Source organism: Struthio camelus, chromosome 1, assembly GCF_040807025.1.
Source record: "Struthio camelus isolate bStrCam1 chromosome 1, bStrCam1.hap1, whole genome shotgun sequence".
Classification (NCBI taxonomy): Eukaryota; Metazoa; Chordata; class Aves; order Struthioniformes; family Struthionidae; genus Struthio; species Struthio camelus.
This window is the reverse complement of record NC_090942.1, coordinates 71,668,493-71,683,026: the sequence shown is the minus strand read 5'-3', so window position 1 is coordinate 71,683,026 and position 14,534 is coordinate 71,668,493. Positions and strand designations below refer to the sequence as shown.

The window sequence follows — 14,534 nt, the reverse complement described above, 5'->3', positions numbered from 1 at the left end:
ATGCTTTTTTCTTTGTTAAAACATCCCTAGCGCAATATATCCTTGCTTAATAAAAAAAGAAAGAAGAAATCCAAAGCAAAAGCCATGCACGTACCTTCAGGAAGAGCAAAGCTGACAGAAGCAGACTATTTGCATCTTTTTGTGCTTCTGCTTGCACACGAATACGCTCACGCTTCCTGAGCAAACACACACTGAAGGCTGTACAGAGCTGCCATTGACTTCAGTGAGCTTTGCACTAGAGCCAGCATGACGATTCAGCATCATTTGTGGCCCATCCTTCTCGCATCCTTTTCCCTAAGAAATTCCTGTGTTAGCTTATGTCAGGGGGGACAAGAATTAAAAGTGCGTCTTTAAAGTCACAGCACGAATCCTTGAGGGCGTGGGAGCCAGCTGGCAACGTTTAAATTTAAACATATTAAAAATCCCACTGCTTGAAGCTTTCCATCTGAATCGCTGTGTATCAGCCTGTCCGGGGCTGGGACTCATTTTGGCTACGCGGGAAGTGCCAAGAGCCAAGGTCCGGCCACCTGCTGGCCGGCGAGGCTTACGGGACGCGGGGTGCCACGGTAGACGGGTGTATTTGTCCCCACGGCACGGGTGGGTGAGCAGGAGCCTACCTGCAGTCCGTTTGAGCCGTCACTGAGGAGCTAATTCGCCTCCTCTTTCACATAGCCCAGGGATAAAGAGGAAAGAACTGCTAATTTTTTAAGCTGCCAGCTCACACTTAATTCAAAACTCTACCGAGTTCTGTTTGGTTTTTGTGCTTGAGAAATCACAGTCTGCAAAGCGGTAGATAAGTACTGGTGGAGTGGAGAAGTAAGTTCAGTTTAAGGATAAATGTACATGGCAAAGAAGCAGAAAAAAGAATTCACATCGAAAGCAGCTTGAAAATGAAGGCTTACCAAAAATACTAGCTAATTCCAACCCCGTAAGGAGCTGAGCACAGGCTGGTGCTGCCTTGTATTTCTCACTCCACAGGAGCAAGAGATTTTCAGATGAGAGAACTGGGTCAGCAGAACCATAGTCCTGCCTTGTCATTTCAGCAGTCCAAACACAAGTCAAGCCAGCGTTTAAACCCAGGGCTCTGACCCAAGGAACATGAACATATCCCACGCTGCCTCATAGATAAATCTCAGATGACACCATTTTAGTTGTGAGGGGTTTTTTTTAATCTTACTTTACCCAAATTCCCCAGAGTTCAGTGCAAAAATTCAAAAAAAAAAAATTTTAGTATCTCAGAAGCTAAGCTTTTCCTCATGAATATTTATAAACTGTAAATTATAGTCTTTCGCATTGTTCACTTCAAGCCAAAAAAAGTGAGTGTCACATTGCCTTCACTTAACTTATTTGATATTTCTATTGAGTTTGATAGGTCTACCTGGCTTTGAAAGCAAACAGCATTTGGCTTCAATTGGTATATAAGTTCAGATAAGACTATACTGACAGGGCTCAGTGTTATAGTTTTATTCTAGAAAGACTTGTGCTGAATATAGAGAAGGAAAGGATAATATAACTTGGAACTGTCCTTTACCATAATTAAAAGTGCCCAATAACATTTACGATTCTCTTCTCTTAGCAGTTGCTCCAAGATTTAATGCTAATAAAAAAGCATATTTTGAAAAATGCCATTTTATTACAATCTTCTTCCTATTCTTGACCTTCACAAGAAGACGAAGGCCACTTAGCAGACTGAAACAGGACAAATGCATGTAACTCAACAGAATTTCCAAATGCAGTGTAAAGAGAAACAGAGTATTCAGTCCCTGGCAGTAGGAAAGCAAAAGTCAACGAGTATATGAGACGGTCCACAGAAAAAGGCAAATCATAACATTTGGTTCTGAATTTTGTGTAAATGCTGATCGACATCACAGGACTACAGTTTGAAGATACTTCAGTTACCTGGTTTTGAGTTACTGAGTAAAACATTTCCTTTGAAGCCATTTTACACCTGTGCTGTTCCAACTTCTAAAGGAAATCAGAGTAGAGTCTCGGGAGACTGCTCTCATCTCCCTGAGATTGCCAGCGCTTCTTTGTCACAGTGGACTCAGAAATGCACTGAAAGTATTCTGTGGCTTGAGGCATTTGGTATTTTCATTTCTGGGATGAGAGATTTATGCAAATTCATATACAATAACAGGGAACTTTGAAGCTTCTAAGATGTCCTTTTACAGCTGAAAGGGTTGACTGGAAGTGAGCCTCTTCATTCAGCAGTTTCCCTTTCCCATGTAAAACATTACCTTCCTCCTCTCAAAATTTTGTTTTGTGGAAATTGCTATTTAAATGACAGCCTTAAATAATGATGAAGCCTGTTGTCACATCCCTGTTGGTACTGCCAATTTAAACCACAATTACTCTTCCAGTGAACTTCTGAGCCCAGAACATAGCATGCTGAATGCAGTGCTGTCACCTGAGGAATGTTGCTTTTGGCCATTTGTGCTGGTTTGCTTCATATAAAATGAGAGTTGTAGGGGAGGAAATTAGACAGCCAGCTCCAACTGAGTTTCAGTAAGATTGGAGGAGCTATTTCCCGTAAACCTTGAAAACCATGGCCAGGATCACGCCCTGGGATGTGAATAAATGAGATGATGCTACTCTGATTGCTTCCTGCTATCCAGTAGTATGTAAATGTGCTGGTTTGTTTCAGTCTCTCAGTTCTCTCCTTTCCCCAAAAGCCTAAACCATTTGACTTTCACCCAATTTTATTTTAAGTGGAACTGACAAACCTCTCATGGCTAAAACTGAATTGGGCAATTGGTTACTGAATTAAGTTGCTTTTATTTAGCTGATTTCTATTCTGTAAAACATTTCTTCTACTTCATTAACCTCTTCCCTTTCAAGCAGTATTCAGATCCGTCTCTTGTTTTGGCATATGTGTTATTTGCAATAATCCTGAGATAATCAGCCAGGAAAAGTTTCTCCATACAGGAAGCCAGAGAAAATTCCAGTTTCTATACATATCTGTGAATACCCAGTTTCTGTGTGGTGAAATAGCTGGAAAATGGGAAAAGGTGGAGAAGATGCATTCACCACACCAGCTGGTCCTGGTAGAGCCTTCTCTGCACAGCCAGTACTTGAGCCGCAGGAGACGGACTATCAGGCAGATCAGAGGGATGCACACCATTCTTCTTTCAGTCTTGGAGACCATCTCCATTAGGGTTTAACCTTCTGTTGTACAGCTGAAATATCAGGGAAATACCACAGCCAGGGAAATGGGAAGCTGTTGACAAAGGTATTAGGTAGCATGCAGTTCCTATCTGGATGGCCTTAGCCTATTTTATTTTATCTACCATGCATTTTTGTAAGAGCAGAGCTCAAGGCACAGCCCTCCCCCTCCGCCCTCACTCCCCACACTGCTTTCCTGCATGCCAGCAGCTGGCAGAAATCTCTCAAAGCGTTTTTAGCTCCAAACTGTCCTATCAGCTTTGAAAAAGATAAGCCACCCTGTTGTCTGGTAAAGAGAACAGACTCTTTAGTAGGTCTAATAGGAGACCAGAGCTACCTAGCTTCCCTGCAATAGGTTGGTCACCACCAAAAACTTAAGTGGAAAGAGGAAAGGAAATCCCACAATTAGATTATTTGAGTGACTCAGGTGTGTAAAATACCAAAGTTGCGCTCTTCTATAATGAGGTGTTATGAGGATGCAAAGAAAGCAAAGATGAGAAGTCAATGAGTCTCTATCATTGACTCTCTGTCATCCAATATTTGAAGATAATTGTGTTTGAATAGCTGGAAATGTATATCTGACATCAGTAAGATGGTCAGTGAACTTCCTTCCTGCACCAACTAAAATAAGAATTTCAGTAAACAGGCAGTCTTACTCACTCTTTGCAAGATTATTAGATCAGGCCCAACTGATCTAAGTGGAGACTGTTTAGGAAATTTAATTGTGAACTCAGTTTCTGAAAAAGAGCATTTTGAGATCACAGAGTACTATTAACATGTTACAGATCTTTCTGTAGTCTATTCAGAAAAACCTCAAACCTCTCAACATTTATTAGAAGTACAATCTTGTTTCCAATGCGTGGAGAAGCAGTAGATAATTACAAAACAGACAGAATAGCTGGAGGAAGATAAGAAAAATCACTGTGTCACACAACCTTGAATCAGGCTGATGGTATATTAAAAAGCTACAGCGTAAGATCTTAGTTTTAGTGAAGTCAACGGTAAAGCTCCCACCAACCTCACTTGAGAGACATTTTATACAAAGATTTATTTAGCGAACACTTGGGTCATCCTAGAATGCTGATAAAGGTTACAGTCTTAATGAGGAGTCTAATTAAGGTTGCTATGGTCTCTATATAATCGCTTCTAATTTACAGTGCTATAGGAGAAATGAAGTCAAAATCATGATTGTTTTTCAAACACTAAAGTCCTAGTGGAAAAAAAAAACACTTCATACACATTCATGCGTTAGAACTTTGTTTTGAAATTCAAAAGACACAGGAAATTTCAAGGCAATGCCATGAAAATGCGAAAACAAAAGGGTAATTAGTCCCTTCCCCTCTTTTCTTTCCTCTTTTCCCAATATCTTAATGCCTCTCTTGATTCACTTTTTGGAGGAATTTTCTCACTGACTACACTTCTATCACTTACAATTTTATTCCTAAAATAATTCTGTTAGCACTTTAGAAAGCAGAGAGGAGCCACGATCTGGGAACTGAAAAGATAGGTTGCATTTCTGCTACTGGTAAGGACCAAAATCAAATTTGCTCTGAAACGGCCCATGCAATGACAAGACGCAGCCCCTGAACCCTTAGTTATACGAGAGCACTCATTTCCCAAGAGCAAGAGCAGGAGTAAGCAGAAGATCTTGCTAAGAAGACAAAATACTTGATTCACCCCAAGGAAGTGCCCTCCAGGACAGACCTTCAGCATGTGGAATTGGCATGGATAGGTACAGGGATTGTGTCTCTAGAGCTAGGAACTTGACAGCTTTCTTATGCTGAAAGTTCATTTAGGAAGAAAGAATTTGCCATATGCTGATTCTTCCAGGCAAGTGAAGATGAGCCAGTTGCAATTATAAGAGTTGATGTCTCCTAATTTTTCTTTGTGTGGACTCCAGCCAAGTCTAGCTATTAGGTATGAAATGATGTACAAACAACTGAATGCAAAACTCAATTTTATCTTCTAGGTATTCTCCAGATAGCCTGGAAGTAATTTCCCCTCACAATCAGGTAAATAATAGACTGTCTGGGGGATGGAACTTGTACGCAACTTCCCATGTAAGTAGAGAATAATTAATTACATTCCTATTTACAGTTTGTCTGATAAGAGCATTAAACAGCAAGCAACTAGAAGAATTCTGAGGTAGTGAAATGTTTACTCTTACCCACTCAATATGTAAACACAAGCGTGTTTGAAAAGGAAGATGCAAAGGATTTGGCTCACACTGTGGCCTCTCACTGTGATGGGGATATTTTTGTAAAATAGGAATCACAGATGCTTCTGCCCAGCAGTGTTTTTTGGTGCTCCACAAGGCAACAAAATGTTCCAAATACAACAACTGTCTTAAAAGTCATTAACATCCGATTATCTGCCCTGAGTTCCTACAGGGCCACATACATCACACAGCTTTGTGTGATGTGCATCCTTCATTCTCCTGAATTTTCTCAAGTCAGCTAGTTATACTGGTCCATGGCTCCACTTTTATTTACAAACCTAACCAGCTATCTCAGGAGTAATCAGGGCATTCACACACTAACTTGTCTCACTAATTATAAAACCACTGATTTCTGCACAGAAAGCAAGAAAGGAATTTGAGTTAAAAAATAATAATAATAATAATAAAAAAACGAGGGGGCACAAGACACAGCTATAATATTCACTTCATTTGCACCACGTTTAAAATTTCATTCTGGTACAACCAGAACATCTGTCACAGGTCTCTTAATACCACTCTGACAAGGTGAAGATACAGTTACATTAAGGCCTCTGTACTTGCCAAAGAAACACGTAAGCTCTTCTCATTCAAAGTAAAAATTAGGGCCTGAGATTTCAAATTACAGTCATAAAAATAAAATAAAAAGCAGAAGAGCAGAAAAGAAAAAAAAAAGGGAGGAAGGAGGCTGCTTTCATTTGAACCATGAAAAAGTAATTCCCTGGGGATTAGCATACTTTATTTCCTTTGCATATTCTTTTATAAATTAATTTCCCTGCATTTGGATGATTATCTTAACTCATCGAGTGAAAATAAATCGATGCCAGAAAAGTTACAGTAATAGGAATAAATGGCGTTAGGGGCCTGGAAACTGGATATACAGCTTTTTACTTACAGGTCACTACTTAATCCAGCTCCAAGGTCATTAGAGGCCAAATACTGTTGCCTTCTTATGGTAGTGGGTAGGCCTACCTATGAACTGTGGGCATTAGGCTCATTGCTAAGAAATTGGGGGTGGGGGTCTGCAGCATAAACAGCAGTCTCAGTGGAGGCTAAGGTTGCACTCATGTTGGATGTGATTCACCTCCAAATCCTAAGGAAATGCCCAGCTTTCACTAGTCTGGTAACTAACTCAAGCTATGTCTGCGTGGAGGTATAATTATGGTCCAAAGGAGAAGCACAAGATCGGTTGGAAATTCTACCTTTTCCATATAAATGACTCTTTGGTGTCAGTTACACAGTTCTTTATTTCTGATGTTAACTAAAGGAAGAGTAACAAAAATGAGAAGGATTCCCACAGGCTAAACTACTATCAAGCTGAACTGAGACTGAGAAATTATAACCATCTTCAAGGTATGTATATGGTACATCAACCTCCCTCCTGTAAACTAGAAGTAAGTGCTACTTATTCTTTTCTATAAAGTAGTGCAAGATTGGCAGCTGAAACAGAAATATTCACATGGGTATTAACTATTATTCATTTACTGCTGCTATTATTCAGTTTTGGAGAGAGAAAAACCTTTCTTAACCACTCAGTTTATTCAAGAAACATTTGTTTAAAATCATATTACCATATGATTCAGGCATTGCTTTACAAAATTTCACAGCTTATGGGTCTACACATTTGTTTAATTATCAGGCAATGCTTGAGCATTTATTTTTCTACCCATGCTACTGCATGTATCCCTCTTGCAAATGTTATGAATAATACAAATACATATAGTAAGCACGGCTTGTAGTAAAAGGCAACATATTATTTTGATTTGAAAAGGGATAGAAAAGAAGCCGGAACCAATATTCTAGAAAATACAGTTGCCTATTACAAAAGGGATAGCAAAAAAACAAATCTTTCCCATCCCTCAAAACAAAGAAACCAATCTTATGCACGTATTTTATTCAGTGGCACAGTGTGCTGACCCACTTCCTCAGAACAGAGTTACAAGAAATGTATTGTATCAAGCAGGATTTTTGAAAGCTGGATCGCCAGCCTTGCTTGTTTCAAAGATCTGCGAAGCCCATATCACACTGCACTTCAAAGCCCAACTTCAGCCTTTCAGAGGGCGACTATGCATTTGTTTAAGCCTCAAAACTGTATTGTGTAAAACAATAGCAACACTAACACAAACAGAGAATAGCAAAAGTTTCATGCCATCTGATCTGAACTCAAACATTTTGGGCATGCTTATTACATTTAAAGAACACAAAATAAACAGATGAATATTAATAAACTTTCGTCTTCTGTACACAGGAATCATCGTAACACCGTGTTTGATTATGAGAATTATCATAAGTAGAAGATTAAATTAAAATTACTAAATAGAACAAAGCAAGAAATATGAAGTGAAGCAATGTATTTTCACTGCATACTTTAAAAAGCAGCAAAGTAAAAATGTGAATGAAAAAAGAAGCACTTTAAAAGGTGATTTTACTTCTCATGTTAATATTTGATCATTAGGAGCCAGAAGGATATTTTTAAAAATATACTTCATACGAGTTAGAGTAATTTTTAATAAGTAGATTAAGACTGAAGGAACTGATGCTATTGTTTCTACTTCAGCTTAACATGATATTTCTGTGCCACTTCCTGGAGTGCGTTTCATGGATTGGATAACACTAATTAAAAGATCTCACATAAATTTAATCAATCACTTTCCACAATAACTGAAAATTTTCTTAGCTAGTTGTATGGGGTCTAATACAATAAGCAGAATTCTACAGACGCTACATCAATATAAATAATTGGAGAAGTACTTATATTTTCTTGAGATCCAAAAGCTGGAGGTTCATGTAGTAAATTACCTTACTGTTGTATTCCAAGCCTTACATATTTGTCTTGTGATACTGAGACCCCAATGCAGGTTATGTTTTATGTACTGAGAGCCAAGCAATCACATGGCTTTGTACGCTCTCTGAAAATCAAGTTGCAAAGTTGCATGTCTTCAAGTATATATTTAAAGGTTTTATTGTTTTTGGAGAGAATAAGGGGGATCAAGTGCGTGACAAGAAGCTTCCTGTTTACTTCTAGATGAATAATACAACGCAGTCTGAATAGGTATATTATAACATATCCCAGACACAGGTCGTCAGCCTTGTTTTTTGTGCGTAAGCTAGCCTTGATATTGGATGTAAGAGATCTAAAGCTAATGATCTAAGACGGATAACCCTTTCAACAGTTTTGATAAGCAACTCAAAAGTCCACATGCCTATTCAGACTTTTTGGACTAATAAATTGGACATGCAATTTTATGCATTCCAGACAGTTTCTGCTACTAGCCAGAGAACTGCTTCGTTCATGCTCTTTCAGCACTGCTACATCTATTTGGAAAGGAAGAGCTCACTGAAACAGAAACACCACCAAAATGTGGTGTTACTCTTCTTTGCTTCCAAAAAGTTGAAATGGAAGGTCACTAGTATGCATGTCTTTACTTCACGCAGGCTTTTTGGCTCAGCTCAGAATACATAGGACTGACTAGGTTTCAGGCATCTACACTAAGACTTTGGGGTGAAATCCTAACTCTACAAAAGGCAGCAGGGTTCAATCCTGGATTTTAAAAATAGGGTTGATGCTGTAATATTCACCTCCTACTAATGTTTCTCTAAATCCTCCTTCAGAGCTTTGAAAACCTTAGCCCAAATGACTTCATTCAAAACTACTGAAATTACCCAAAGCTTTCATGAACAAGAGATACTGAAATTCATGTGCCTTTTGCAGCATAAAATCATATGCAGTCTGAAAGGTGCATTTAAGAGATATGAACATCAGTTAAACCATCCAACAAGTCTAATGGGAGTTTCAAGATTATAGTGGAGCCAGAGGCCACTGTAGGCAAGTTTCATTGTGATTTTTAATAAATATTACAGATAAGGCTTCTAGTATCAGCTCTGAACTTTGGGCAAATCCTATGCCAGATTTTGGCAACCCTGTAGACTTGTATACATTACAATCCTATTTTTACTCGTATATTAAAGGGGGCAGATACAATAATGACGAAAAGTCAACTGGCTTTGAGAAAATACTAACAACCTTTCTCCTCAGTAGCTAAAATTTCTTTTCTTGAATAGTGAGAAATTATTATTACAGTATTTCCAGACATCCATCCTGTCAGCATCACAGACCAAACAGCTAGAAGCAATCATGGTATTAATAAAGTGGCTGCCATTTACCAAAATGCCATTTTTTTTGAAGCACAGAAGAACCCAAGGATCTTGTCACGCATTGTCAGAAAACCTGTCGTCCTTGCAATTCCATATAATTTAGAAGTTCTAAATTTCATTTGAATCTGGCTGTTCGAGGGTACCAGGGAACTTCCAGCCCTGTGTTTTACTTGGTATCTGTGACCCCAAATTCCCTCTCCTTGTGCTGTCAAGTGGGCCAAAAAAAGGCCGCGCTGAAAGAAAATCAGACCATATAGGCGGCGCCTCCGGGATGCCAAGGGCTGGCCAGACCCCGGTGCTGCAAGGGCCTGCTGCCAAGCAGCTTCTAGTTTCAGCGCTGGACTCGTCTTACCTCCAGCTGTAACTTCCCAAAATCGGACAGCTGGGCTAAGCAAGGTGGATGCCCACTGCCTGGGCAGAGAAATCAGGTCCTGAGGGTAAGTTATCATGCTTGAACACCTGCATTAAATAGGAGATGATTAGCCTATTCTCCTCCACTGTGAGTATAGCTAAACCTATACCTTGGGTCCAGGCTATACCTATATCTTTTAGGTGACTAATACAAAGCAAAACAATTCTCAGCCACAGACACAGACCTCAGCTGCAACGGAGAGATAGGAGACAACAGCTCCTCCGCCCGTGACAACAGGACCCGATGCCAGAACGTGCTGGCTGTCCGTCGCTCCCAGGCTTTCCTGGGCCAAACGCAGCTGCGCTTCACTGGCAATTTTGATACGGTTACGCTGCACAGACCAATTTCGCTGCTCTGTCCTCATGGAAGCAGCCCCACGAGGTTTAACAGGATTACACAAGTGAAAGGGAGTTTGGCCCCATGCCTGCGAGCTAAGTAGCCATGGAAACACAGGTTTCTGCGCCGGCTGCACCTCGGATATGTACTCAGCAACTGAAGCCTGCATCACGGCAGCTCCACTGCTAGTGGTAGCTGACCCGATGAGATTAAAACAAGCTTAAGAATAGGTACCTGAGATGCAACCATGTATCCCAATTGCACCACAGACCCGTCCGGCCAAAGGGCAGGGGAGGAATCGCTACCAGCGCAAAGGACAGCTTCCACATCTCGTCTGCTTGCTTCAGTGCGTGCCGTTCATTTTGTCACCGGTGCGCTGGGTCAGGCTGATGCTTCCTGGGTTGATTCACTATTGACACTATTAAAAAGCATAGTGCAACAGCTGCTCTGTTTCAGCCAGTCTTGTGAAGCCCATCGGCCACTACCTCAAAGCAGGGAAGTCTAACCCAAGCCCACTATCACCTTACGGGAGCCTCCTCTTGAAATGAACAATTGGAAATGAATCTAGACAGAGGAATTTAAATCTGAAAAAAAATGCCTCTCATGATGCATCTAGAAAATACATTTCTTTCCTTTTTCTCTCACTTTTAACAGTCAATACGGGGATTAAACAATGCACAAGCATGATCCTCTGGATGTTAGGCCAGTGACTAATTTACTGAACTACTCGAGCAAGGAAGGATTATTTTATCTAATTAAGACAGAGCACAGTATTTAAGACAGAACATTTGCATTAAAACAGACAATTCAGAATTATAAATACTGTTGAGTCTGAAATTATGAATGTTAATCTTTCCTCATAACAATGTTCTACTGACACACATTGTAAATCACTTCCCTTTGCTTGCAATAGATGAAGCCATCACTCAAAAATGCTGAATTATACGTCTGAATAAAATTAAAAATATGATTTTATTTAGTTTTACTGCAGAGGGGCAATGCTGATGGCATAATGCCAATGTCAGTGCATTACTTGCGACTGAAATTTGGTCTGGATTCGGTAATTTACTCTTTTCTGTGGTCAGAACAGACAGAAGTCTCTTTCCTGGATTCTCTTCCCCTCTCTGCAAGTGCATTATGCGTAACACTGGCAAGTTACCCAGCTTGCCCACAGCATGTTTTTAAAGGCACAAAGAGCAACTAGATCCCAAACGCTCTGTGAACACATTCTTCTTATGTGCCCAGTTACCCATTATGGATGTTACCCATCCATAAAATTGGTATATTAATCTGAGAACGATTTTGAGAAATTACCAGTAAGCTGTCTCTAAAGAATATGTTAATCTATAACAAAAAATAGCTAGAAAATATAATTCAGTCTCTTCTTCGCTGTATTAATTACAGGAAGATAAGATTTCTGGTTTATCAGCTTGAATGAAACGCAGGTAGTGAACCATTAAAATCTAACATACTGTGCCATTAATTTTCATATGGAGGAGAGAGACCAGTGTTAATACCCTGTACCCCTCTCAGCATCTTTAGGACCCAGACGTAGGGATCCTTTATCTCATGTTAATCTGCAGAGATGCTCCCACTTCAGCAGAATTTCCTTTCCACCTTTGTTGAAGTATAAACCTAAAAATAACCACTTTCAGTACAGAACTGTAGTTTACCAAACTGTAGCCAAGTAAGATTTTAAAGTAGCATTTTTATCAATCTATTTAAGTGTCCTTATAGATTTTCACTGTTCAGCTCTTAAATTCTGGGTGCACAGGCTGTCTAAATGCAAGAACATATTTTAACAGGAATCAGTTTGCTGACCAAACAAATGCTTGCTATTCAATTCAACTTAATAACGGCAGATATTTTGAACATATTTCATCTCTGGACTCTTTTTCGACTGACAATCTACGTACATCTAGATCAGTCTTACTTAAGGATCAATCATTTCTAGAAATGACTGGAAACTGAAAGAACTCCCACAGGCAAAATTCGTCTTTTCTTCAACAAAATTTCAACCATCCTTTACTGGTTGTCCTCATTACCCATTTGCAAAGCCCATCTAAGAAATCTGTTACAGGACATGAAAGGCAGATGATTCCCAGCACATGATTCCTTTACAAATTGCAGGACACAACTGTAATACCTTATCCAGACACAGAACCCATTTTTCCCAATATTGTTCCAAAAACTTCCTATAAAACAGCTATGTAAGACACATTGAAATATTTGGAAGTCAAAAGCTGTCCAAAACTTCAACTTACGTTAAAAAAAAAAAAAAAAAAAAAGGATGTTTCCAACCTGCCTTTTTGGAGGGAGGAAAGTAATCTTGGTTTCCTTTTTAAAAAACAAAAACAAAACAGAAAGACTCACACAACTCTGATAACGATGTACACAAGACTCACAGCAGTCATCTGGGACAGAACAACCTGGGGCCTGCTTAGAGCCTGCAGTGACCCTAGCTAGCTTCAGGTCTACTCGCAAGGGATTTGTGCATAGCTGAAAACACAAACAAAATGTAAGCAACTAGACTTTGAATATTGAAGTGGGAATTCAGTAAAGACTCCAAGTACAGCTCCTATTCTCTCAGAAAGGAAAACGGAAAAAGGCTTCCATCCTAGTGAACCGCCAGCTCCAAACGGCTTCCCACTTAAGTCTCCTCTCATTGCTAAAAGTGAAGCGAGATGGCTTGTACTTACCCAACAGCCTGCTGTTGCTGGAGGAAGGAGGATCTGCTCCTTATTTCCGCTCTTCTCCTCCCAGCTGCCCACTCCCACCTGCTCTGGTGCTTGATGGACTACTCAGTGAGTAGATTCAACCCGCTAACCCCACACAAAACTACCCTAGTGAACTAGTGAGCACAAGCCATCTCCAAAAAAGCACCAGAGGTGCTGCAAGAGCGAGGCCGGGTGGGTTTGCACAGGGAAAGAGTGGAACCAAAGGCAGTGAAACTTCCCCTTTTTGGTATTTGCAGAGTGTTAGGATGAAACAACATGAGCCAGGTGAACCTAAGATGCAACACCAATGTATCAACTGCCACCACTAAACACAAGGTAATTTCATCATCGAGATTTTATTTTATGCTATCTTTCCTCACTATGTAGTCTGGTCTCGCAGTCTGTACCCAACTACTCAATTGGTCGAGGCCTGCAAAGCCATTTGAAGTCAACGTGATCAATCAAGAGAGTAAATTCTCCATCCCCTGTTCAGCCAGGTAGTTAAACATGGCCAGAGACCTGAGGCTAGGAAACACTGCATTGAAGCCACATATTCCAAGTTAGGTATAGCCTTACATGCTTTGCTCAGCAGAGATTATGCTTTTAAGCAAGCACTGCAAGGAAAAGGCCCTGACTTGTGGCTTAGTCCCCCTGCCTTTATAGGTAGAAATATAGTGGAAATACGGGCATCGATTTCAGTGGAAGCAAGCTAGTTCCTTGCTAGGCCACCTGCAGTCATGTCAGAGCGCAGGAGTAAAGAAACCACACTACTGGCCTTGTAGAGAAACACACGTACAGATGCTGCGGAGGGCATCTGCAGTGCTTCCCAACACACTCAGAAGCATAAAGCCAGCACTTTCCCTAGCACCATAAAGTCATCCTGCATACAAACAGTAATCTTAACACTCAAATGGGGAAGTCCAACCTACTGCCCATGCACGGATTCCCCAGGAAAGCACCGCAGCACAGCAGCTCCTACAGGCAGCGTCCAACCTGAAGACACCAAACCTATTCTGGCTATCAGATATTTAGACACTCACGAAGATTTGTAAAATCATGTAAACGTGCCTGCACGAAATTTCTGAAAGGCAACAGTGGAAATATCTGCAAAGCTCCATAACTCATGGTAGCTCTACCTGAGGCTCACACGTTTGTCTCTGCTGTTGCCCCCTCAGCTCAGAAGGTCTCTCCTGCTCCATGACCCGCATGCCAGCCAACACTGTACCAAAACCAGAAGTCCAACTACTTGGTCCTTGATGACTCCACGCACCAACAAGGCCAGTTGTTCTGCCATCAACAGGACGCCTCTCTCAAAGGAGCCTCGCATCATCCCCAACTGCATCTGTGGCTTGGTTCTTTTTAATATGGCAGCCTGTACCCAACCACCAACTCTCAATCCCCAAATTAAAGACCTCCAATGAAATGATTTGATGGTATCCCACAGAAAGTATGCTTTTGTCTTTTTAGTTCATTATTTATTTGCTTTCACAAATGTGGGCAGTGACTGGATTTCTAGCAAAACGATAAGAACTAAAAA

At 40.4% G+C, this 14,534-nt stretch overlaps 1 protein-coding gene across 4 annotated transcripts in view; it reads right to left on the bottom strand.

Moving 5' to 3' along the window:
- Nucleotides 1-14,534, bottom strand: part of PTPRO (protein tyrosine phosphatase receptor type O) — a 158,975-nt gene that overhangs the window by 128,357 nt on the left and 16,084 nt on the right. For 3 of the 4 annotated variants that reach the window (XM_068948106.1, XM_068948115.1, XM_068948122.1), the window contains exon 1: nt 10,515-10,544. The exons of the other annotated variant lie outside the window; for it this stretch is intronic. In XM_068948106.1, coding sequence (XP_068804207.1) covers nt 10,515-10,529 — 15 coding nt within the window. In that variant the 5' untranslated portion in view covers nt 10,530-10,544. Of the gene's footprint in view, nt 1-10,514; nt 10,545-14,534 lie in introns of those variants that run through there. 4 annotated transcript variants of the gene reach the window in all.